The 25,359-nt window shown below is 31.7% G+C and overlaps 2 protein-coding genes across 2 annotated transcripts; both read right to left on the bottom strand.

The window, feature by feature from the left end:
* Window positions 1–120: 120 nt before the first annotated feature.
* On the bottom strand, window positions 121–10,705 carry LOC143075281 (uncharacterized). Its single transcript, XM_076250655.1, has 5 exons — window positions 10,569–10,705; window positions 4,283–4,397; window positions 3,493–3,554; window positions 1,846–1,990; window positions 121–1,044 (listed from the first exon to the last, which is right to left on the bottom strand). The coding sequence occupies exons 1-5, from the start codon at window positions 10,599–10,601 to the stop codon at window positions 644–646; spliced, it is 756 nt and encodes a 251-aa protein (XP_076106770.1). The 5' UTR covers window positions 10,602–10,705; the 3' UTR covers window positions 121–643.
* A 5,423-nt stretch (window positions 10,706–16,128) lies between these two features.
* On the bottom strand, window positions 16,129–25,119 carry LOC143075284 (uncharacterized). The gene is made up of 6 exons (XM_076250656.1): window positions 24,975–25,119; window positions 22,529–22,646; window positions 21,899–21,978; window positions 18,516–18,660; window positions 17,488–17,889; window positions 16,129–16,889 (listed from the first exon to the last, which is right to left on the bottom strand). The coding sequence occupies exons 1-5, from the start codon at window positions 24,996–24,998 to the stop codon at window positions 17,489–17,491; spliced, it is 768 nt and encodes a 255-aa protein (XP_076106771.1). The 5' UTR covers window positions 24,999–25,119; the 3' UTR covers window positions 16,129–16,889; window position 17,488.
* Between the last annotated feature and the right edge of the window lie 240 nt (window positions 25,120–25,359).

The following is a 25,359-nucleotide window of genomic DNA, read 5'->3' on the forward strand; positions in this document are numbered from 1 at the left end:
GTACACCAGACGCGACTTTCGTCTACATAAGACTCATCAGTGACGCTCATATTCTTAGGATTAATTTATTGTATTTTCTTTCAATCAACTTACTACCATATGCAATAATAATGACAATTTGAGTTTCATAACCCAATATGGAAAGATTGAAAGATTATACAATAATGATGAAGAAAAATTTGTTATTAAAATAAAAGTTCACTAATAGATAGAAATATAAAATGATATTTATTCTTCAAGAAAAGAATGTGATGAGTGATGTACAATGTTAACTTAAAAAGCAAGTTATTTTTTAAACAAAAGCACAGAGAGTCTGTGTCGATTGAATTCTTACTTACACTTAAAAAAAAGTATAAAAACTACTGTAAAGTGAGAAATTATTGTGTGCATTTATTATTGCAATTTTGTCACTTTAGATTAAAATGTGATTTTAATTTTTGCCATATTCAGAAAAATCCTGTTTGATTCATATAAAAAATTTCAAATGCAAGTTTTCAGTTAAACTATTGAGATTATAGCCCCGTCACAGTTTTTCGCAATAATAAACATGATAAAAACATTGCTATAATTTCTGAATTTACACTATTGATATCACATTTTAAACTTAATAGCTTTTCATATCATTTAAATTTTAAAAAATACATCATTCAGTATTTGCAAAAAATCCTTTTGATGATTCTATAACATCTTTTAACTGAGCCTCTGATATCTTTTTTATGACATCAATATTCTTCCGTATTTGTTCTAATGTTCTCATGTTTTCTTTAACATTATACACAACACCAGGTCCTTGATCTGCTGGGAAACATTCCTTAATTAGTTGTTGTTGCATAGAATCTTTGTCTTTTAATAAAATGTTGATAGATTTCTGGATACTATGAGAATCCTTTAGGACTTCTTCTAAATGTTTGTTCATTGAGTTGAAATGCTTGAGAGAGGATATGATTTCTTGTGGGTCGTTGAGTGAATTTTTCATTAATGTCTCTTCAGAAAATATAATCTGTACACGGTACTTTTTTCTCTGTACTTCTAGTGATGTTTGACCTTAAACAAAATAGAGGTTTATAGGCACTATAAGTATGACTATACAATATGAATATTTCTCTAAAATATTCATGACAAAGTTTGTGAATATATGTATAAAACTGAATTTAAAGAACTAATTCTCCAAATATGAAAACAAAACCATTTTGATGTCATTAGACACCTGCTGAGTATGTTCCTTACGTGTCAAAAGGCACATGAATATGTGGGTATTAATTTCTTGTGGGTCCTTTAGCGTATTTAAAAAATGTGTGTACATAGTTTTATGACATTTTAACTAATTACTCAAAAGGGGGGGGGGGTCCTATTTAGAGGAAGTGCATACGAAAAAAAATTATTAAAGTTTATGTACATCAACTTTTTTCAACACTGATTAAAACTATTCAAAATTGTAGTTTGTAGTGAACTCAATCTTTGCTTTTGTAACATAAGTATTTTGCAGTTCAGTTGATGTGACTTTTACAGTTGGTTTCAGTTAGTTTGATGTGCTTGAGCTTTTGATTTTGCCAATTGTTAAAGGGACTTTCCTTTTTGAATTTTGATAAGAGTTTGGTATTTTGTTATGACATTTTCAATCTCCAGTTTTGTTCCTTTATTTTGGCCTTTTTCTCTATTTTCTTTTTTTTCACAATTATTTCCTATTTGAATTTTCTTCTTTTTTTTTCTTCTATATTTTTCTACCCCATTCCCTAAACCCCCCTAATTATTCTATATTCTGTAAATCTCATCCATACCTTCATTCATTCAGGTGGGTGACATGGTAGGTACACATTAAATGAAATAACCTTTAAAATTACTGACCACATCTATGAACCAATATTCGAACACATTCTGACAATTCTAGAATTTCTGAAGTTTCGTTATCAAATGCTGATTTAAAACAGTGCAGTTCATTTAACAGGTCCTGGTAACTCTTTGATATATCTTCATATAACTTCTCATGGTCCTATCAATGGAGTCAAATTCAGTATTAAATATATCAAATGCTGCAAAATCAGAATAGTTATGGATCAATAAAATAAAAAAATAAATCTTTCTGAGTCATTTAGATATTCACTATCCATTACTAAACCTACATAATGTATTAAATAATTACATAAAGTGATTGTAACATAATTTTAAATCAGCAATGCAGCAACTATCAATCTTATTTGATATGTGATTAAAAAAATCATGGTTAGCAAACGAAACTGTATAAATAACATAATACACAGTTCACATTTACACTCAATTGATCTAAATTATCATGTGGCGATTTTGAATAAGAAATATCAATGTTTTTTAAATATATGCTGGAAAGATTATTTTGAATATTTTTAGGTAAAGATAGCATGAAATGCAATCTTAATCTTATGGGACTGACTTGTCACTACCTTTTGTGATACAAAAAATATAATGCATTGATCATAACATTCTAGACATCCTATCCATGAACATTTCCAGAAATTTATCAAGGTAATATATGCTCAGATATTCAAAGCACAAATGAGGTTACACTTGTCAAGAAAATTACATAACTTTTGCAAGGTACAGGAATCTAATATCAGTTCAAAAAATAGAAAGATGTCATTGTTAAAATCATCTTTGAAAAATTTAGAGGTATCTTCCTTTGTCTAGAATTGCTGTTAAATCAACAACAACCAATGCAATGGTTAATTTTAGTTCCTAGTGATAAATTGAAGCAATCTTTACCGTTCAGTGCTTACAAGCACTTTGATTATACAATTTTAGTTCCATGTGTAATCCGACTTTCCCATTCATTATTTTATGTTGTTTTTTCGTTACATTTTTTTTAACTTTATGAACGGAATCACATTTGTCTCGTGTTTCTTGTAAATTATTAGACATATCATACATTTACTGTAGCTCTCTGAATTCGAAGTGATCAGAGATTCTTAAAGACAATCCAGAATACAAAGTTACCATGGACTCTAAAACCAAGTCTGAATTTGCAGTTATGTAAATACAGGTGTTACCAGATTACCAGAGACTCAAGGACAAGTTCTTTATTACCCATAACCTCATAGACAAGTCTGACTTGGAAGTTCCAAGACACTCATAGACCAAGTCTGAATTCGAAGTTACCCGGGCATCTCAAAAGTATCTAAAACAAGTAAATTCGAAGTTTCCAGGTACTCTAAAAACAAGTCTGAATTCGAAATTATCAAAGACTTTCAAAGACAAGTCTGAATTCAAAATTACTAGAGACCCTAAAAGACAAGTTTGAATTCGAAGTTACCAGACTCAAAGAAAAGTCTGATTCAAAGTTACCGGCGACTCTCAAATACAAACCTGATGATAACGAAGACTTGAAAAAAAGTTGTGAGGATGAAGAACAGCAATAGATTTGTTCCTTGTTTTTTTGGTGCGTGAAGAGCTTTTGTGATATAATATCATACAATTTTCTTTCCATTACTATATATAAACACGAATGAATATCTGACTTACTTGGAAAATCTTGTTCATTGATTGGATGACGATTGGTTCCATTTTTGATACGACCGGAATTGCTAACATTAATATAAACAAATATTTTGTTTTAGAATCATTTCAAAGAAATTTATTCAGAACATGTGTGTGTGTGTTATAGTACAACAATTTTTATCTACATCTTGTTCTGTTTAACCTGGGAACAATACATCCAACTATATGTTCTTGGCTCAACTGTTTCAACTTAATTTCTTTACTTTTCGTTCCCTGTGTTCTGATTTAATTTACTGGTCAGATTAGGTCCAGTGTATTTTTACTCACTATAAGCGGCTCGTTTTACACAAAATACACGTTAAATAGATTTCAGACAATAGAAAAGTAGACCATGAAATCAGATACATGTACATCGTTTACACACACGGTAATTATAATCAAATGTTCGTCTATTGAGATCCAAAGTCAAAACAATCTTTTGATATACACTGTTTAGTTTAAAGCATCAAGGACGTACACGTTTAATACCGGTATTGTTACGGTATAAATATAACCTACCAACCAAATGCAACATGCATAAAATTAGTGTAAAACAATCAAACAATTGATTTAAACAGCTTGATTTAAGAACCTATCGAAAAATGAACAAATACACTACATGTATTATATAAAGTTGATAAGGAAAATGGGTAGTATGTAAAAGAGACAACAACCCTACCAAAGAACGGGTAACAACATAAGGCCACCAATGGGTCTTCAACACAGCGAGAAAATCCAGCACCCGAAGCGGGCTTCAGCTACCTAGTTTACTCACTGTCTTTTCTGTCAGGAGGCCGATGTTGTCTTGCTGACGAAGGAGGCACTGAACCAACATATTTACGTTGTTGACCACTTAATAATTTTGATGAAGAAGATGGTTCCAAATCATTCTGAAATTAAATGAACAGGTTTACTGATTTACAGATTTAACTATTCCGAGAAGATGTGTAATTGGTAGACGAGTCGAGAAAAATATTTTAATACATTTGTTCGTTTATGCCAAAATATATTGGAATCGGCGCGATGTATTAAACGTTTACTGGTAACTCATGTGGGTGATATAACAACAACAAATAGTTATCAAAGGTACCAGGATTATAATTTAGTACACCAGACGCGCGTTTCGTCTACATAAGACTCATCAGTGACGCTCATATAAAAAAAGATACTGACACTCATCAAATAATGACACTTCATTTTCAATTTCGTTCTTCAAACATTTTCATTAGATCGCGTTCTTATTCCGCTTAAATACTAATATATAGTTGTAACATTTATTTGAAAAAAAAACACTTATAAACTGCATTGGCTAGAGGTATAGGGGGAGGGTTGAGATCTCATAAACATGTTCAACCCCGCCGCATTTTTGCGCCTGTCCCAAGTCCGGAGCCTCTGGCCTTTGTTAGTCTTGTTATATTTTTAATTTTAGTTTCTTGTGTACAATTTGGAGTTTAGTATGTCGTTCCTTATCTATGAACTAGTATAGATATTTGTTTAGGGGCCAGCTGAAGGACGCCTCCGGGTGTGGGAAATTCTCGCTGCATTGAAGACCTGTTGGTGACCTTCTACTGTTGTCTGCTCTATGGTCGGGTTGTTGCCTCTTTGACACCTTCCCCATTTGCATTCTCAATTTTATTCTGCATTTCACAATTATAATCAGCTACTGATTTACTAATCTCCACCTTTATTAGGTAACGATTGACCTCGAATTGTAGGCGGGGGTTCACGATGGGCATCAGGATTGTATACTTCACCATCTACAAGAAGTTTATCGTGTTGTCTTTGCCTTTTGAATTCATTTCAGGATGAGTGTTCTTTAACGCCTGTCATTTATTTCACCACGGTATTCCTGGTATTTAGAAATTTGTGGTTTGTTCTTTAGTCTACTTGCTCTGTCAACACGCTCATGACCATTGAAACTAGTAAAACGGGATATAATGCTTCGTTCCTTGCCGTAATACCGCTCACCAAGTCTGTGTACATTTTGGATTTGTATATCTCCAACTTTAGGAATGTCCATTTCTTCCGAAATGAAAAACCTCAATTCTTCTTTTGTAAATTTCTCATAACTATCTTGATTTCGTATACCACCAAAAATTAAGTTATACTTCATAGAATGAGATTGTAATTGATTTCAAGAATTTTTTCTTTCAACTCAAAATTTTCACTTTCCAATTGTCTGTTTGATCTTTCAAGATTCTTCACTCTATCTTCAATGTTAAGATGATGATTTTCTTGCTTAATTATTGTATGTGAGTGTTTCTGCTGACAATTTCTAATATCATTTATTTCATTGCTAATTTTGGATATGTGGTTTTCTAATTTTTCAAACGTAGACAGTTTGTCATTCATTATGTGGTCTTGACGTTGTAATCTGTGGTTTGTGTCGTTTATAATACTGTATATCATTTGTGGTGTAACGTTCGGAATAGGCATTGTACTTTCAGTTTGAAAGGATGATGGAACAGATGGTAATATAAATTGCATCGGAACATGTGCTGTTTGTATGGCACGCGTGATCACATTTCATGACCTGAACCTTATAATTGTCTGGATAGGATGTGGTATGTTGATACAATACGTACGGCACACATTTTAAGAATACCTATCTGAAGGAAGCCACATATTACCTAGTGTTATGAATCATCATACCCTATATAGGTAACATATATCTAAATCTGCTGTACACGATCTCGTGGATTTAGACCACAACCTTGTCGTTAAATATCTTAAAAATAACCCCCCAAAAAACCCTACTATATATTTTTTTTTTATCAAAAATACACCTGTTAAATTGAGAATGGAAATGGGGAATTGAGTCAAAGAGACAACACCCCGACCATAGGACAACATAAGGTCACCAATAGGTCTTCAATGCAGTGAGAAATTCCCGCACCCAAAAGCGTCCTTCATCTGGCCCCTAAACTTTCCCTAAACAAATGTATATACTAGTTCAGTTATAATGAACGCCATACCAAATTCTAAATTATAAAAAAGAAGCTAAAGTTAAAAATAATACAAGACCAACAAAGGCCAGAGGCTCTTGACATGGGACAGGCGCAAACATGCGGTGGGGTAAAACATGTTTATGAGATCTCAATCCTCCCTTATACCTCTAGCCAATGTAGAAAAGTAAACGCATAACAATACGCACATAAAAATTCAGTTCAAGAGAAGTCCGAGTCTGATGTCAGAAGATGCAACAAAAGAAAATAAACAAAATGACAATAATACATAAATAATAACAATCTACTAGCAGTTAACTGACAAACCTGCTCCAGACTTCAAATAAACTGATTGAAAGATTATGTCTTCATCATATGAATATCAGGCACAATACTTCCCGTTAGTGGTTTAGTATCATACGATCATAACTTTTTATGAGAAGAACATAACCCGTGTCATGTTTTTTTTTAAATAAATGTGTATAGTTCCGATGCAAAGACCCTATAAGTGAATCAATATTAAAGGCCGAAATATGCAGTCTTTAATGACCTGACAACAGTATCGTAACTATATCCTTTCTTAATAACTCTATTAAAACGTGTTAAAATGTTTTGTAAGCTTCTGAGGTGACTACTGACTTTTTTGTGCTTTATAAAGAATCTTTCCATTAAAGATTGGATGTGAAATACCCGAACGTATAAGAAGTCTGCATGTTGACCTATATTAACGAATGATGTCCCTGTACCGATGATAAAATTAGGAAAATGTATAAACTAGTTTGTGATATCGAAAACCCTGGTGTAATAATTTTTCAGTAATACACAAATTTCTCTCGTTAAAATCTATAATGGTGTTACAGACACAAGCGAATTTTACAAGTTGAGATTTATAAACACCGTAAGATGGTGACAAGGAAACGTCACCATCTAGAAATGGATTATTAACGATAGGAAATGAGAAATCATCTCTTTTATCATAAGTTTTAGTATTAAGCTTTCCGTTAATGATATAGATATCAAGATCGAGGAAAGAGCAGTGGTCATTGTTAATATTAGCTTTATTCAAAGTAAGTTCAACCGGATATTTCTTTACTATACATACTGAAGTCGTATTATTGAGAGCCAATATATCATCCACATATGTAAAAGTATTATCATAAAATATTTGCACCAGATGTTGATTCGATGGGTTTTTGCTAATTTGTGTAATATATTGTAACTCATAGCAATACAAAAACAGGTCCGCAATAAGTGGTGCACAGTTAGTTCTCATTGATATTCCGATAACCTGACGATATTCGGAATCTCCAAAGCGAACAAACATGTTATCTAGTAAAACTTTAAGGTCAGATACAGTATCAAAGCATGTCCAATTGACATAGTTCTTTTGTTTATTGTTACAAAAAAACAACCTAATAGAGTTATGATTACACTTCTAAGTATTTTATGGATAGAGAAAGTAGATTAGGAAAATATCTTATGTTTTTCCGACTTCGGTTCAGTTGCGTCTGTGAAAAATATCGAAATCTTAAGCCTCGGTCACACCTTACCGGATAGCTCGAACGGACGCCTAACGGATAACTTTTTTTCAATTCGTTCATGTCCGTTAGACGTCCGTTGTTATCCGTTAGACGTCCGTCCATGTCCGTTGCATGTCCGTTAAACGTACGTTTTATCCGTCGACGTCCGTTTTGTCCGGTGGAAAATTTTGAGCATGTTCAAAACTTTGAACGGACGTCCAACGGATAAAATGTCCGTTGAACGTCCATTAGGCGTCCGTTTTGTACGGTACTCGTCCATTTCGTTTCCGTTTTGTATCCGTTACGTGTCCGTTATACATCCGTTGGAGGTCTGGAAGATAAATTCACCAACGGACTTCTACCGGACGTTTAACGGATAAAACGGATGTTGAACGAATGAGAAACGGACTTCTACCGGACGTATAACGGATAAAACGGATGATGAACGGATCTGAAACGGATAAATGCCCATTGAAAATTTTGCGTCAGAAATGCCAATTATTGGTATGTCAAATTTCTTACGGTTCATGAATTCTTATTATTCATAGAGTAAGGGCGATTCTTCACAATCAAGCAGCTCTTATTCAGGTCAGACACGGACCTTTTGTGGTATTTTGAAGAATAAACCAAAACCAGTTACACCTAAACATTTTGAATATTGATGCGATGTACATGTATCATTATTGTCGCCTTTAATTTTTCCGTATATATTGTTCATCCGTTTTATCCGGTACGCTTCCGTTAGGTGTCCGTTTTATGCGGTACTCGTCCGTTGGATGTACGTTCGACATCCGTTCTGTCCGGTACGTTTCCGTTTCTCGTACCTTGCATATCCGGTGTGTGTCCGTTCGGCATCCGTTACACGTCCGTTTTAATCGGTCAGTACATCAACAGACTCCCAACGGATAACAATTTTGTCAGCGGACAACTTTTATTTTCATCCGTTAGGCGTCAGTTCGTGCTATCCGGTAAGGTGTGACCGAGGCTTTAAAATTGAAAATGGAAATGGGGAATGCGTCAAAAAGTCAACAACCCGACCATAGAGTTAATTTTCTTTATCTTTTGCTTTAATCGACAACCTTCTGATATATATTTTACCTTAATTCTAAGCCTTATCATATATTTTTGGCTCGAAATAGTTATACCTAGTCCAACAGATTATCCCTCCCACTCATTCGATAGTAAGTCCCCACCACGACCTGCCAACGAGTACACGATAGCAATGACAGTTGGTTTGAATGCCATTAACTCCCCAACCAAAAGACATAAATTCTGTTATTTTAAAACTATTAAATATATACTAGTCAACAAAAGAAACGATACACGACTTTTTTTTAAATTAAAGATAAAGTTTTCCGTTTATAGGACCAATATTGAAGGTAGTAATACTAAATGATCAAGGAAATATGAAGTCATTTTAAAAATGGGTTTTTTGCTTTCATGACGTCATTTTGCGAAATTTTTATTTATTGACAAAATTTACATAAACGACAATTTTAAAAACGGAAGTTTCAAATAATGATAAAAACCTCTCATTTAAAGGTAAAGACAATGTTTGCCATCAATTCTTTTTTAAAAATCATAATGTTTCTTTGTAAAGCAAAGTTCGGCCCTACAAGAAATCGTCATAATGTAAACATTATCAATTGATTTACTATGGACAGTATGTTTAAAGTGAAATTAAGTAACAATCTTAAAACTAATCCGAAAGGTTCCAAATTTACAGTGTGTTGTTTTCATATCTTAAAGTCATAAGAAACCTCAAATCAAAAAAAAATAATGCATACGTTTTTTTATAACTCTATGAATAGTTTTCATTATAAAACTTATGTACATATACTTTTTTTCTGAAGAAAATTCTTTAATTTATTCATATTTAGAAGAAGTTTACTTTATTTTAATTGCTTCCGTCCAGGAAGCAATTCCCCCCGACACATTTTCCGTATGCAAAGTGACCTCAGTGTTACCCATCTCGTAAAAATCCGGTGATCACAATACGCAAGGATGTCCTTAAAATAAACTATTATCTGAATTTACATGTTAAACACGTGCTCAATTTCCATGCTTTTTTGTTAATTTTTTGTCGATAGTTGACAAACAGGTGACAATCGTTAAACTTCGGCTTCAAAACACGAACTTTAATAACCTGCCATATTTTCACAACAGCACTGACCGATTGAAAAAAAAATTAACGATTAAACGAAATTAACACGAAAAAAATGATAAATTCGTGCACAGAAGACTAAGTTTATGATGTTTGTATGCATTGGTTCAAGAATTGGAAGAACATTATTTTTCACCGGTCACTCGTTTCTTATGACTTTAATATGATTTTAAAATCAACATTGTCACTATAACTAAATTACGATTAATTTAAATTTTAACACAAAACTACAAAAATTATTAAGTTTCTATAGTTATTGCAAATTGACCTTCTTATCGACATTAAACCGTTAATAAATATGTACTCGATTAAATTATTTTCAGTTGTATATATATATATAGGTTCTGAACTCCAACTTGTGCAATATTTGCTATTTTACCCTGATATTTTGTTTAATTGTTATTCTGTATAACAGAATGTACAGAATCTTACCTCGGAAGAGCAACAGCAGTAGCAGCAGCCCATCTTTACATATTCTATGTAAACATATTTACACTACATGTATTCGTTTCAACTGCGGTCATATTGTTATCATGTGATGTTTCCGCTTAACATGTCGTTTCAATTTTAATAAGTTAAATGTATATTTGGACTTTGAGAGCATTTTGAAATTTAATTTTATTTATATATTTCAACTAGATTGACGCATACTTCTATTTTAAGTATATAAAGTTGTCACTACACGTAGGCAGACATATACATATATTATTTAGAGTGATTGTATAATTCTCAAAATATACTTCCCGTGAACAAAACTTAGAATTTTTGGCACAACTTATGGAATTTTGGATCTTCAATGCTTTTCAACTTCGTACTTGTTTGGCTTTTTACATATTTTGATATGAGCGTCACTGGTGAGTCTATGTGTAGACGAAACACGCGTCTGGCGTACTTAATTATTATTCTGTTGCCTTTGATAACTATAAGCATCCTGTAATTATACTGAAGAGATGAGTAGATGATCTTTTCTGTACACTTAAAAAATACTTAGTGTATTGTATCAGAGATCCTTAATTAATTCCTACGAGAAGTTAACAACTCCCGAAACGAAATCTTATTTTTATAAGCTAGAGTTAGAAGTGGGTATATGGTTTCTGTGCAAAACTAGCGGCTCGAGAAATTTCACGGTCCCTTGACTGGTATTTTTCGAAAATACCCCTCCATAAAATGATATATCAGTTCAATATATCACGGACCATTCCTGAACGGCAAATTTAAAATAGTTAAAAAAAACATTAGAAAAACGTTGATGACGTCACGGTCACATGACTAAATTATAAGCTGATAAACTAAACAACTTCCGCCAATCAGGAATCAAACTTAAATTATATGTACTTAATCAATAATATAGGTTAAAATTATCGTGATCTGCGTGAAATGATAAGTTAAGTTCAAAACTCTTAACCTGAGAAGAATAATTTAAGTGTTTGTTTATTCCCCCATTATATTGCTTTCAACATACTATATTATTAGTATTTATATATTTGGAACAGGATGTGCATTTTGTACATTGCAAATGTTTTTTCCCCGGAAAAATATGAAACTTGCATCTTGGAAATATGATAAATGTTTATTGTTTTATTATTTACGGACTGTGGGAAGCTATACTCATTGTGAAAACAGGATGTTTATTTTTGTACATTTCGAATGTTTTTTTCCCGGAAAAATATGAAATAAACATCTTGGAAATATGATAAAAAAAAATTGTTTTGTTATGCACGGACTGTGTGAAGCAATACTCATTGTGTAAAAGTAGTATCATACAAACTTTCCAATTAAAATTATAAAAGTAAGACAATTATGCTATTTGTAACAGAGAAACTGACCATATAACAAACACTTCATGTCAACCAAAGAATTCTAAAACTGAGGACAGATCGATGAACATGTATAAATTATAAAGATTGAATGAACTTAACATAGGGGACCTATCACTTACGACACTGCACATCTGATTTAATGACGAAAAAAAAGCAATTATCAATAAATATAAAAAAGAAGATGTGGTATGATTGCCAATGAGACAACTATCCACAAAAGACCAACATGACACAAACATTAACAACTATAGGTCACCGTACGGCCTTCAACAATGAGCAAAGCCCATACCGCATAGTCAGCTATAAAAGGCCCCGATATGACATGGAAGTGAAATAACAACCACGATATCCCTTATAATAAGGAAGAGTTGTAATAACTTAATGCCGATTAATGAACTATGAATCTTTATGCTTAACCCTCGTCGGACAGGTTCACCTTACACTATGTAATGTATTTGATATGTTCAGAAAATATTGAAAATCTGAATATAAAAGTCTCAGTGAAAATCTAGCATAAATGATTTTTAACAAGCTACAACACCTTACATTTACCATTTTTCGAATTTCTAAAATTTTGACACAAACACAATAATTGATAGGTCAGCTTGATAAGCATTGAATTTGAACCATGAAAATAAGGTCAAGATTAAAGATTACATATTTGGCAGAAATGTTAACTTTAAAATGCCTTACCACATCTTCTTTTCTATATTAGACTATATATATTTAATTGATCCCTCTAAAAGGACATATTTGTAAAATATATTTTAGAGTTAAGTACAACTAATCGAGTGAGTAACTTCTGGTTGAACATGGCGACATGTGGAAATCCCGTCAATGATTGTTAAGATCAACATAGGGCCTAAGACATCCCCATTCCATATCAATTCGTATCAAATATTTATTGAAGTCTGAGCCGACAATCAGTTCATATTTCAAAAAGATAATCCGACCATTATACATATAACAACATTAATTTGATACGGTACGGCTAATAATCAAAAACACTATTAAGTATGGCATCATTCGAAGAATTTATAAGTCAAAACAATGTTAAAAGGATGAATAATGAAGAAGAAACATACGGAAACTATCCCAAAACATGTGTTCCATCAGTTCTAAATTCCTGTTCAGGATGAAAGGCAAAAAACATGTATGTTTGAACAACTAGACTCATCTATATATGAAAGTGCTGATCGAATAGTTTCTTTCAAAGGTAAAATCACAAAAATACTGAACTTAGAGGAAAATCAATTCGGAAAGTCCATAATCACATGGCAAAATCAAATAACAAAACGCATCAAAAACGAATGGACAAGAACTGTCATATTCCTGACTTGGTACCAAATGTAGAAAATGGTGGATTAAACCTCCGTACAATGTGTACACCCTTGGTTTCGGGCAATATGGTTATTTTATTATGAATAATTAGGCATTCAAAATTCCTATGATGTAAAATGGTCAACAGAGTTCCTGGCGGCCAACCAGTAAATTACAACTAAAAAAATGAGGACAACGTGGACAGTCAGCAAACAAAAATCAAACCCAGTTTATGATCACCATATATCCTAGCTACAGGTTTTATAAAAGTTCAAGGAAGTGCTTACCAGTCATTTGTAGCTTATGATTTTCTTTAATTGCTCAAATGGGTCAACAAAATGATTATCGATCAACAATTCTCAAATAAGGACACAAATGACCCAAAAAAACAATGTTAATGTTGACCAAGAGGAAACTGAATTGAAAATAATACAAAACAAAATTGTTAAAAACCCTGACAAAAAAAATCTTCAGAAACACCAAATGGGAAGGAATCTCAATTACTCAAAACATTAAAACAGTCAACACAAGTGAATGACTCTACATTAAACACTTTAGTACAGTCAACCAACTTAATTTCTATCCTATCAGACAATTATGTCAAAGGTATTGACAAAATTGAAACAGTATTTATAAAAAAATGTTAATGAAAAACTCGCTGTAGTTATAAAAACGCATGCACACAACAGTATTAGAAGATCAAACAATCATGCTAAAGCAGTATTGACTGATATAAACAGGTTAATGTAACATTAAACAAAAAGGGACAAACAACTTTAGAACAGAAAATATTAAATTAATGAGTAGGATTTATGCTTCATAATTTAAGATAGAAACCTTAAACTACTACAGCATTTAAAATTTAAGATCAGACTATGAATTAAAGATAGAAATGTTAAAATATGAAATAGCAGACAAGATAATCAAAATCTTCGAGTCAAACTCAGTGGAACTCAGAACGACTGTCAAGCTGAAATTGACCACCTTCCTAATTTCATCAAAGGTAAAAATGAAGAAATAGAACGGCTCGAATGGACAGCGAAGGCACTTAGAGAAAACATTGACAAAAAAGAACAAAATTATACAACCGTTACCACAAAAACCTATGTTTCGAATGATAATTTTCAAAAGGTAGATACTACATCAAAAGCTAAGGATGTATTAAATCCCCAAATAAGGTGAAGACAATTCCAAAAAAACAAGAACCTTGATACGGTGAATAAATCTAAACCAAAAACAGATATTAATCAAAAACCTAGAGTGATTATTGTTGGAATCTCGAATACAAGTCGTTTAAACACACATTTCTCATCCAAGAATTTCTGCACAACAAAATACACATCTTTCCGCTTAAAAGATACAGCAAAGACTATACAGGAACTGAAATCATCTCCAGCACCTAATATTATTGTTATCATTCATTGACACAAATTTAAAGGATAACTAAGCAGATAATTTCGTCACGAAATTAGATGATACTGTATTGTTCAAATTACCAATAAAAAGTTGCCTTCTTGGAAAGTTATGATCTCGCTTGCCACTGTTAGAAAACACGAAGACACTTATAACAACCAGGTACACTCAGTCAATTCCCTTGTGAGGGAACATTTTATAAAATACAATTTCGTCTCTCTATGCGACAACGACAACTCAAGAGGAAAACATATTGACGGGTACACTTTTTGAAATTTTGGGTCCTCAATTCTCATCAACTTTGTACTTATTTGGCTTTATAACTATTTTTATCTGAGCGTCACTGATGAGTATTTATGTAGACGAAACGCGCGTCTAGCGTACTAAATTATAATCCTGGTACCTTTGATAACGTATTATAAGATTTAACGGCCTTAGTTTAACAGGTCAAGGTGTTGCCCGTCTCGCATCTAACATTAAGCGGTCATATGAAGAAATACTAAACTGTCAACAATCGACGAAGAGTTCTAAAAAACCTTACAATTATAACAACCAAAGATATGGCTATTATTATGGAGACTATTGGAGTGACAGATGGGGCTAAGTTTGGTATTTTGTCTTTGTATTGATTTGTATTTTATATTTGCAAAACCTGTTATAAATAGTAAATTGACCTACATAAAACAAGTGGTTGATTACTTCAGATTTTGTACACTGTCTCATTTTTAGTACACATTTTTCGAGTTATTTGTGCCTATAGAAAAATTAGATTTCAATTAAGAGTACATCATGTACATAGAAAGTCTAAATTTTAATTCAAATTTCTATTTTGTTTTGTTTTGTTTTATTTTTCTATTTTTTGGTGTTTGTTAAAAAATAAAAAATAAAGTTATTTGAATATATTTTGCTCACAATAACTAAATATTTAAAGCCAAACAAGTAATTATTAAAAGTTAAATATACAGCAGTTTGTGTTGTGAAAACACCCTGTAGCAATAGAAGATTGTTTATCTATAACTGGTCAATTTTATTGTAATAGAATTACCATATAATATTTTAATATCTTGTAACTATGTGTCATAGTAAAGCTAATGGATCTGCTCCATTTAGATCTCAATGTAATTAATGTAATTCCAGTAAACCAAAAATCAAAAATATCTTAAATTTTGCTTCTGGAATTTTGTTGTTTATATAAGCCACTATGGCACATTTTTAAAGACATTTATGTATCTGCAAATGTTGGATATTCTAGGTTTATTTTTATTTTGGTGAACATCGAAGGTTTAAATTAATTATTTCTACTGAGAAATATGACATGATATTCTTCCTAACAATTTAGCACATTTTCTTTTAGTTAATTTACTAAAGTATACAGTAATAATGACAATTTAAGTAAAACCAATTTGGAAAGACCCATAGATCATACCATAATAAAAAAATTTGTAAAAGTAAAGTTTATTACAAGATAGAAATATATGATTATTGATATATTCTCCAATAAGGGAAACACAATTAATTTACAGCATGTGAGAAGGGAAAAAATATTAGATAATAATACTTAGAACATGTTGAAAAATAAACTATGTGGATGAAGAATTTTGATGAATAATTAACAATGTTTAATTAGAATCAATTATTTATTTTTTTAACAAAAGAAAACCAGAGTCATAGGAGACATCTAAATATTGTGAGTAGAAATTAAAAAAACACAGTATTTACTTAAAATATTTTTTGTATTTGTGTAAACAGACATTGATTAAATATTTCTTTTAAATTGTTAAATTAAAAAAATAATAAAATATTCATCCAAAGTCATAGCAATTCGAACTAACAATTTGATATCACAGATTTCAGTAATACATGTCAATTGTACATTTTACATAACAGATTACAGTAATACATGACAATTGTACATTTTACATCACAGATTACAGTAATACATGTCAATTGTACATTTTACATCACAGATTACAGTAATACATGTCAATTGTACATTTTACATCACAGATTACAGTAATACATGTCAACTGTACATTTTACATCACAGATTACAGTAATACATGTCAATTGTACATTTCACATCACAGATTACAGTAATACATGTCAATTGTACATTTTACATCACAGATTACAGTAATACATGTCAACTGTACATTTTACATCACAGATTACAGTAATACATGTCAATTGTACATTTCACGTCACAGATTACAGAATACATGTCAATTGTACAGTGTACATCACAGATTACAGTAATACATGTCAACTGTACGTGTACATCACAGATTACAGTAATACATGTCAATTGTACAGTGTACATCACAGATTACAGTAATACATGTCAATTGTACAGTGTACATCACAGATTACAGTAATACATGTCAATTGTACAGTGTACATCACAGATTACAGTAATACATGTCAATTGTGCATTTCACGTCACAGATTACAGTAATACATGTCAACTGTACATTTTACATCACAGATTACAGTAATACATGTCAACTGTACATTTTACATCACAGATTACAGTAATACATGTCAATTGTACATTTTACGTCACAGATTACAGTAATACATGTCAATTGTACAGTGTACATCACAAATTACAGTAATACATGTCAATTGTACAGTGTACATCACAGATTACAGTAATACATGTCAATTGTACAGTGTACATCACAGATTACAGTAATACATGTCAATTGTACAGTGTACATCACAGATTACAGTAATACATGTCAATTGTACAGTGTACATCACAGATTACAGTAATACATGTCAATTGTACAGTGTATATCATTCAGCATTTTCAAAAAATCCTTTTGATGATTCTATAACGTCTTTTAATTTCGCTTCTGATTTTTCTTTGATGACATCAATATTCTTCAGCATTTGTTCTAACGTTCTCATGTTTTCTTTCACATTATACATAGCACCTGGCCCTTGATCAGCTGGTAGACATTCCTTTGTTACTTGACGCTGAATAGATTCTTCGTCTTTTAATAAAATGTTGATAGAGTTCTGGATACTATGAGAACGCTCTAAGACTTTTTCTAAATGTTTGTTCATTGAGTTGAAATGCTTGAGAGAGGATATGGTTTCTTGTGGATCTTTGAGGGAATTTTTCATTAATGTCTGTTCAGAAAATATAATCTGTACACAGTTTTTTCTTCTTTCTACTTCTAGTGATGTTTGACCTACAATAAAATAGAGGTTTTTTTTTGCACTATAGATAAGACTTTATAATAAGAAAAATTCTCTAAATATTCCTGATAAGATTGTGAATATATAAAACTGACTTTAGAGTACTAATTCTGTAAATATGAAAATAAAAATGTTTAGATATCAGACACCTATTGTTGACAATGTTCCTTAGGGGAAGTTCATACGATGACAATAAAAGATAATATACCAGAGGCGGACTTGCGGGTGGGGGGGGGGGGGGGGGGGTTGTTGATTATATAGGGAATCATTGAAGCATGACTAGAGCAGACCCCCATTTATGAAAAATTCTGGATCCGCCACTGTATACAATATTTTTCAGTAGATTGAAACTATTCAAAATTGTAGATTGCAGTGAACTCAGTCTTAGTGTTTGTCATTTATATTTGACCATTTTTCTGTATTCCATTTTTTTGTTCATTTATCTGTTTTCTATTTTTTTTTGTACATTATTTCCTTTTTTGATTTATATCCTCTTTTATTGTATATTTTTTTTCTATTCTTTTCCTGCTATACAGTAAAGCACATCTGGACCTTTGTACATGAAGATGTGGAAAATGTAGGTATGGAGTGATACAAAAACAACTTTTAAATAACTAACCACATCTATGGACTAATATTCGAACACACTTTGTCAATTCTGGAATCCCTGAAGTTTCTTTATCAAATGCTGATTTAAAACAATGCAGTTCATTTAACATGTCCTGGTAACTCTTTGATATATCATCATATAACTTCTCATGGTCCTATCAATGGAGTTAAATTCAGTATTAAATGTATCAAATGTTGCAAAATTAGAAAAGTTATGAATCAATTCTGCAGTTTGTTAATCATAAAAAGGTCACCATCCATTGTTATACCTCATCTTCACTAGCAAAGGGTTAATACACAATGGAGAGGACGTGACTGGATTGTAATCCTTGGCTAGTGAAGATGTGGTTATCTATGTGGTTTCTCTTTGAATTGTTTTACATTGTCTTATCGGGGCCTTTTATAGCTGACTATGCGGTATGGCTTTGCTCATCGATGTCGTACGGTGACCTATAGTTTTAATGTCTGTGTCATCTTGGTCTCTTGTGGACAGTTGTCTCATTGGCAATCATACCACATCTTCTTTTTTATACATAATACATTATATAATCTGTTGATTTGTAAACATAAAAAAAACCTCATCAATGATTTGAGTGATAATAACATTAAAACTGTTAGTGCAACAAATCTCATATTGTTTTTGCTTTGTGATTATAAAAAAAGGTGGTAAACAAATGAAACTATAGTTAATAAGAAATACACAGTTGACATTTATACTTAAAAAAATCATGTGGTCATTATTTTAAACAAATACAACTTTTATTGTATGTGGATCAAACCTTCTGACATTTCTTTGCAAAACTTTTACTTTTTTAAAATTATCAATGTCAATAAATTTAATTGCATGAAATGTAAAATTAAGTCTATGAAGGGAAACTTGTTCCTCTTGTAGATTTTTGTAACTTATAAGAAATGTTATACTACCAGATGTCAGTTCCCAATTAATTGTAACCCTCTGAGACAAGTCTGAATTTGAAGTTATGATCGATTTGCATAGATAATTCTGAATTCCAAGATAACATAGACTCTCAAAGAGAGATTTAAATTCCAAGTTTCAAGAGACTTACAAGGACAGGTCTTAACTCGAATTTACCAGAGACTCACAAAAACGGATCTAAATTCGAAGTTACCAGAGACTCACAAAAAACAGGTCTAAATTCGAAGTTATCAGAGACTAACAAAGACAGGTCTTAATTCTATGTTATCAGAGACTAACAAAGACGGGTCTAAATTCTATGTTATCAGAGACTAACAAAGACAGCTCGAAATTCGAAGTTACCAGAGACTAAAAACGACAGATCTTAATTCGAAGTTATCAGAGACTAACAAAGACGGGTCTAAATTCGAAGTTACCAGAGACTAACAAAGACAGGTCTAAATTCGAAGTAATCATAGACTAACAACGACAACTCTAAATTCGAAGTAATCATAGACTAACAACGACAGATCTAAATTCGAAGTAATCATAGACTAACAACGACAACTCTAAATTCGAAGTAATCATAGACTGACAACGACAGATCTTAATTCGAAGTAAGCATTAGACTAAAAACGACAGATCTTAATTCGAAGTAATCATAGACTAACAACGACAGATCTTAATTCGAAGTAAGCATAGACTAAAAACGACAGATCTTTATTCGAAGTAATCATAGACTAACAACGACAACTCTAAATTCGAAGTAATCATAGACTAACAACGACAACTCTAAATTCGAAGTAATCATAGACTAACAACGACAGATCTAAATTCGAAGTAATCATAGACTAACAATGACAGATCTAAATTCGAAGTAATCATAGACTAACAACGACAGATCTTAATTCGAAGTAATCATAGACTAACAACGACAGATCTTAATTCGAAGTTACCAGAGACTAACAACGACAACTCTAAATTCGAAGTTACCAGAGACTAACAACCACGGGTCTAAATTTTATGTTTCCAGAGATTTAAAAAGACAGATCTAAATCCGTGTTACCATAGACTCATAAAAGACAGATCTGAAGTTATATATAAATGCAACAGTAGTATACCGCTGTTCGAAACTCATAAATCGATTGAGAACAAAACAAATCCGGGTTACAAACTAAAACTTAGGGAAACGCATCAAATATAAGAGAAGAATGCAAGAGATTATCAAAGACAAATCTGAAGTTATATAGCAGGGACTCACAAAAGAAGTTAAAAGGGTGAGGAACAATTGTTTTAAGTGCTTGTATTGATTTTATTTAAGTATTGAATGCTTCTTTTTGTAACTTCATTGGGGTGTAAAAGCGTTGACCGAAGTACATTTTCAGTGTAGCCAATCAGAATAACGTATTATAATGAAACATACATCTAATGTAATTACATTAATATAATTACATTAGATGTGTTTTTCATTATAAAACGTTATTATGATTGGCTAACTGCAATCTCGCGTTATTCCTTAATCAACTTCATTACACAATAAAATTTATTTATCCTGCAATTGGGTGTCCTACTATACAGGATATCATACAGATACAGCCCTACAGATATCGCTTTAAAGCTCCGCCCACTGCCGGACTGAGTATTGTTTGAACCTGTGTGACCTCAGAATGTGTATTCCAGTTGCATTTCAATAACGATGACAATTGTCGATTTCAAAACTTGAATGTGTATGATTGTGTTACAAAATCAACCATCAGCATGCATGTTTAGTGAATGTCAAGTCTGAAGCGTAGGACAATTCGTACACTTCTGTTTCAAATTTGACAATGTTTTGTAATTTGTTTTTACTGTTGAAATTAGTTGTTATGTTAAAATAGATAATTATTCACCTTGAGCGATGTTTTATTGTTGACCATTCGAGATTCTTTTTTGCGAACCCGTCTTCAGCGTAATGTGTGATTTTGATATTACTACGCGGGCCTCAAGGGATTACAAATCGAAAATAAATGCTGAATATGTTAGTTTTTGTGTCTTTCAAAACACAAACAATATACAGAATTAATTGCAGGATAAAGACAATAACTGTTTAGTGTCTTTAAATATCAGCTGTATTTGTACTCGGCTCGAAACAGGTGTAGTAGCTCGCCAAAAGCTCGCATACACCTTGTTGCCTAGCCTCGTACAAATACAGCTGATATTTAAAGACACTCTATATATCATGATGACACGAGGTCCCACAATAAAGTGCACAGGTAAATTAAATAAAAACTTGATAAAAATCGTGTTTTCATTATCCTAGCTAAAAATTGTAATTATAAGTATTGAATGCTTCTTTTTGTAACTTTATAGGGTTGTAAAAGCGTTGACCGTGCGCACGCTTTATACAAAATGTACTTCGGTCAACGCTTTCACACCCCAAAAAAAATTCAAAAATAAGCATTCAATTCTTAAATGAAAATTACAAACATCTGACTTACTTGGAATGTCTTGTTCATCGATTGGATGACGATTGGTTTCATTTTAGATACGATCAGACCGTCATCATCTCCCGGAATTGCTGTCATAAATAAACAAAATCAGAAAATAATTGAGAGAAAATTATGTTTGTCACTTTTATTTATTGCAGTACAAGTTGACGTATCAATCGTTCAAACTGTAATTTAAACATTGTATTGATTGTCTGCCACTGTTAGCTGATTTTCAGCACACTGATTGATCACTTCGAATATATTGTTGCTAACCACAAGCTGTTCTGTTCAACAACACCGAAGTCAAGTTCTCACTTTATAGACAATAAATACACTCCAAACATGAGAACCTCGGAATCAGAATAATAACAGCGGATTCCAATGTTTGTGTGTTGAGATCGATGTATTTCTTCAGAAACTAATCTAAACGTCTAAATCAAGAAGGACGTATACCGTATATATTTAACTTACCACCGAATAAAACATGAATAATGCAAATATTTTTTTATTTAAATCCTCCCATCAATTGCTTCAAAAAGATTGTATTCGATAACAATTCATTTACTGCTTTACTTTGAACTTAAATAATGTTAACCCGTAACAAATATACATGTACTGCCTGTAGTAAACACTACTTACTGTCTTTTCTGTCAGGAGGCCGATATTGTCTAGCTGACGAAGGAGGCCCTGTATTTTCAACATATTTACGTTGTGGACCACTCAATAAACTTGATGTAGAGGATGGTTCCAAACCATTCTGGAATTAAGAAAAAATAACAGATTTACTGGTTAATAGATTTAATTATTATACCTCAGTATGTTTTATTCTATATAAAAAAAATAAGGAAATAGTTGTGCTATTTCATTCCACAGACTATTTACCAGTCAATAGTTTCGAAGACTATTACCCCGGTTAATAGTTTCATAATCATCTTTCCCGTACTTTTTTATGCTTATTTTTCATTGGACAATAATGTATTTTGCTTGGAAACGTCAAATATTGTAAACGGTATAATCTGTTTGTGTCGATCGTAATTTCACTTACAAGAAGTCATTATGTATAAAAGATTATTAACCAACTAAGTACATTATTGCCAAAAATTCATTAAATATGGGTTTGGTCGTCGTATTCTAAAAGTGAATTTGCGTTTGCTGTTATTTAGCTTAAATTTATCATATGCACGAAAAATTTAACACAAGTATTGGTAGTCTTGATTGCAATTAATGAAATATTTGCAAATACAAGAAGAACTATATAAAAAAAATGTATAGTTCATCTTGTGCATGTCAAGTTATGTGACATTTTTTTCTTTTCTTTATTATCCTCACACCCAGTCAATAGGTGTATACATGCTTCGAGCTGATGTGTGTATTATTATGTGGCGGTTAGGGCAACCAAAAATAAATATATTTTTTTCGTTTCTGTCCAAAATTTTAAGAATCGGCGTGATGCATCCAACATTTACTACCAAGGGTAAATCTTTTGGATTATATGTGGTTACATACATAGAGTAAATTTATTGAACAATGTTCACATGAAAAAGCGAGTAATTGCGTTCTCGTAGAAAGTTGTTCTTCAACGTGCAAAGATACTGACACTTCCCGAAGAACGGTATTTTATTTTGAATGTATTTTTTTTCATAAGAACTTTGACTTAAACCGCTTAGATACTAATATACAGTTGTTGTTGTTATTGGTTTTGGTAGGCCAATAACAACAACAACTGTATATCAGTATTACTAATATACAGTCATAAAATTTAATTTCAAAATGCCTAAATAACTTCCTCATTTTACAATCTATGTCAAATTGTCAATAACTACTGATTTAAACAAACGGAAGACCGGAAGTTATTTTTATCTTCTATTGTGTAACTTTGTTAAGTTTCCGTATCTTAAGTGTTCATAACTCATACGTGTTATGAAAGTGAGAACTAGATATTTCACACGTAAATATGGGATGTACAAAATAAGTAACCATAGGCAGTAGATTTGACAAATATCTTATGTATTTCTGACTGTAGTATTATCACAGGCACTTGTCTCAGAAAAAAATCTACATAAAAGAACTCCGAGACATGTGCCTGTGGGTATTAAAATGGCATCGTGAAAAATTAGTTTAAATAACTTTTGAATTAATCAGCAACCTTTAATTATGATTTACTTCTTTTCAATTTCCAAACCTTATCATATATTTTAAGCTCGAAAAAAGAAACTTGTTTCCTGCGGATGATCTCTACCGTCCATTAAAACGACAGAAATTTGAAGCCTCGAAAAAAACCTACTTTTAATGGAAAAAATTGAGAATCGAAACGGTGTCGAAGGAAATGTGTCTCTACATAATAAATTTGAGCCATTTGGTTATGGACTTTCCGTTTTGAAATTTCCTTGGGGTTCGGTATTTTTGTTATTTTACTTTTCAATTATTAACGAATGTATGCATAGAGACCGTAGTAGGTTTTTCAGACAAGAGGACTTTCACGATAGCTTTATGCTGATAATTATTGGGCCCTTTATGGTATTATTCAATCAATGCACTTTAGAGTATGCAAACTACATCTTTCAACATGAACTTTATGCTGATAACTATTGGGCACTTTATATTATTCAATCAATGCACTTTAGAGTAAGCAAATTGCATTTTTCAACATGTACTTTATATATGTTTTCTTGAAACATTTGACGCATGTATAATAGAATCAAAGCAGAGAATATTGCAGTATCATTAACATGTTTACTGTACCAGTAAATGTACTTGTTTACTGATGATCATAGATTCAGCATTTTAACTGGGACTATTTAATACTATCATAGTATAATAGTCCCAGATTTTAAAGATAATAAACAACATTACGATTAATGTTAGATTTTAACACAATATACTACAAAAATTGTTAAATTTCTTTAAAGATCTTTAAATATTGCAAGTAAACATTCTTATCGGCAATGAACTGGTTATAAATATATACTCGATTAAATGAACTAAGTTGTGTATACATGTATATAGTTTCTGAACTCTGCAATATTTTCTATTATCCCCTAATATTATATAGTTGTTCTGTGCATCAGAATATCTAGAATCTTACCTCGGAAGAGAAACAGCAGCCCATGTTGACATATTTTATGTTGACATATTTAAACTACATGTATTCCTTTCAACAGCTGCCATTTTGTTATCATGTGATGCGTCCGTCTACCTATCTCATTTCAATTTTTAATATGTTAAATGTAAATGTGACCCTTTTAAATTATCGATCGAATAGATAAAACCAGGTAAAAGTACACGAAAAACATATTCAGTGATTATTGTGTATAAATATGACACATGTACGTACTAAGCTCTTACAAACGGACAGCCTCAACTTTTTTACTCGATACAAATAACGCTAAAAAATAACTCTAGACATACAAAAACAATCATAAATGCTTATAATTGAAAAACATTTAAACATTATTACAAAATGATCAATG

Source organism: Mytilus galloprovincialis, chromosome 5, assembly GCF_965363235.1.
Source record: "Mytilus galloprovincialis chromosome 5, xbMytGall1.hap1.1, whole genome shotgun sequence".
NCBI lineage: Eukaryota > Metazoa > Mollusca > Bivalvia > Mytilida > Mytilidae > Mytilus > Mytilus galloprovincialis.

What these genes read in the sequence shown, in the direction of transcription:
- LOC143075281 (XM_076250655.1), bottom strand. Translation starts at nt 10,601, where the DNA reads ATGGGCTGCTGCTACTGCTGTTGCTCTTCCGAG. An exon ending in ACTGCTGTTGCTCTTCCGAG is followed by an intron (nt 4,398 to 10,568) that starts GTAAGATTCTGT and finishes ATTTAATTTCAG; the next exon opens with AATGATTTGGAACCATCTTC. An exon ending in AATATTGGTTCATAGATGTG is followed by an intron (nt 1,045 to 1,845) that starts GTCAGTAATTTT and finishes ATTTTGTTTAAG; the next exon opens with GTCAAACATCACTAGAAGTA.
- LOC143075284 (XM_076250656.1), bottom strand. Translation starts at nt 24,998, where the DNA reads ATGGGCTGCTGTTTCTCTTCCGAG. An exon ending in GCCTCCTGACAGAAAAGACA is followed by an intron (nt 21,979 to 22,528) that starts GTAAGTAGTGTT and finishes TATTTATGACAG; the next exon opens with CAATTCCGGGAGATGATGAC. An exon ending in CGATGAACAAGACATTCCAA is followed by an intron (nt 18,661 to 21,898) that starts GTAAGTCAGATG and finishes CTCCATTGATAG; the next exon opens with GACCATGAGAAGTTATATGA.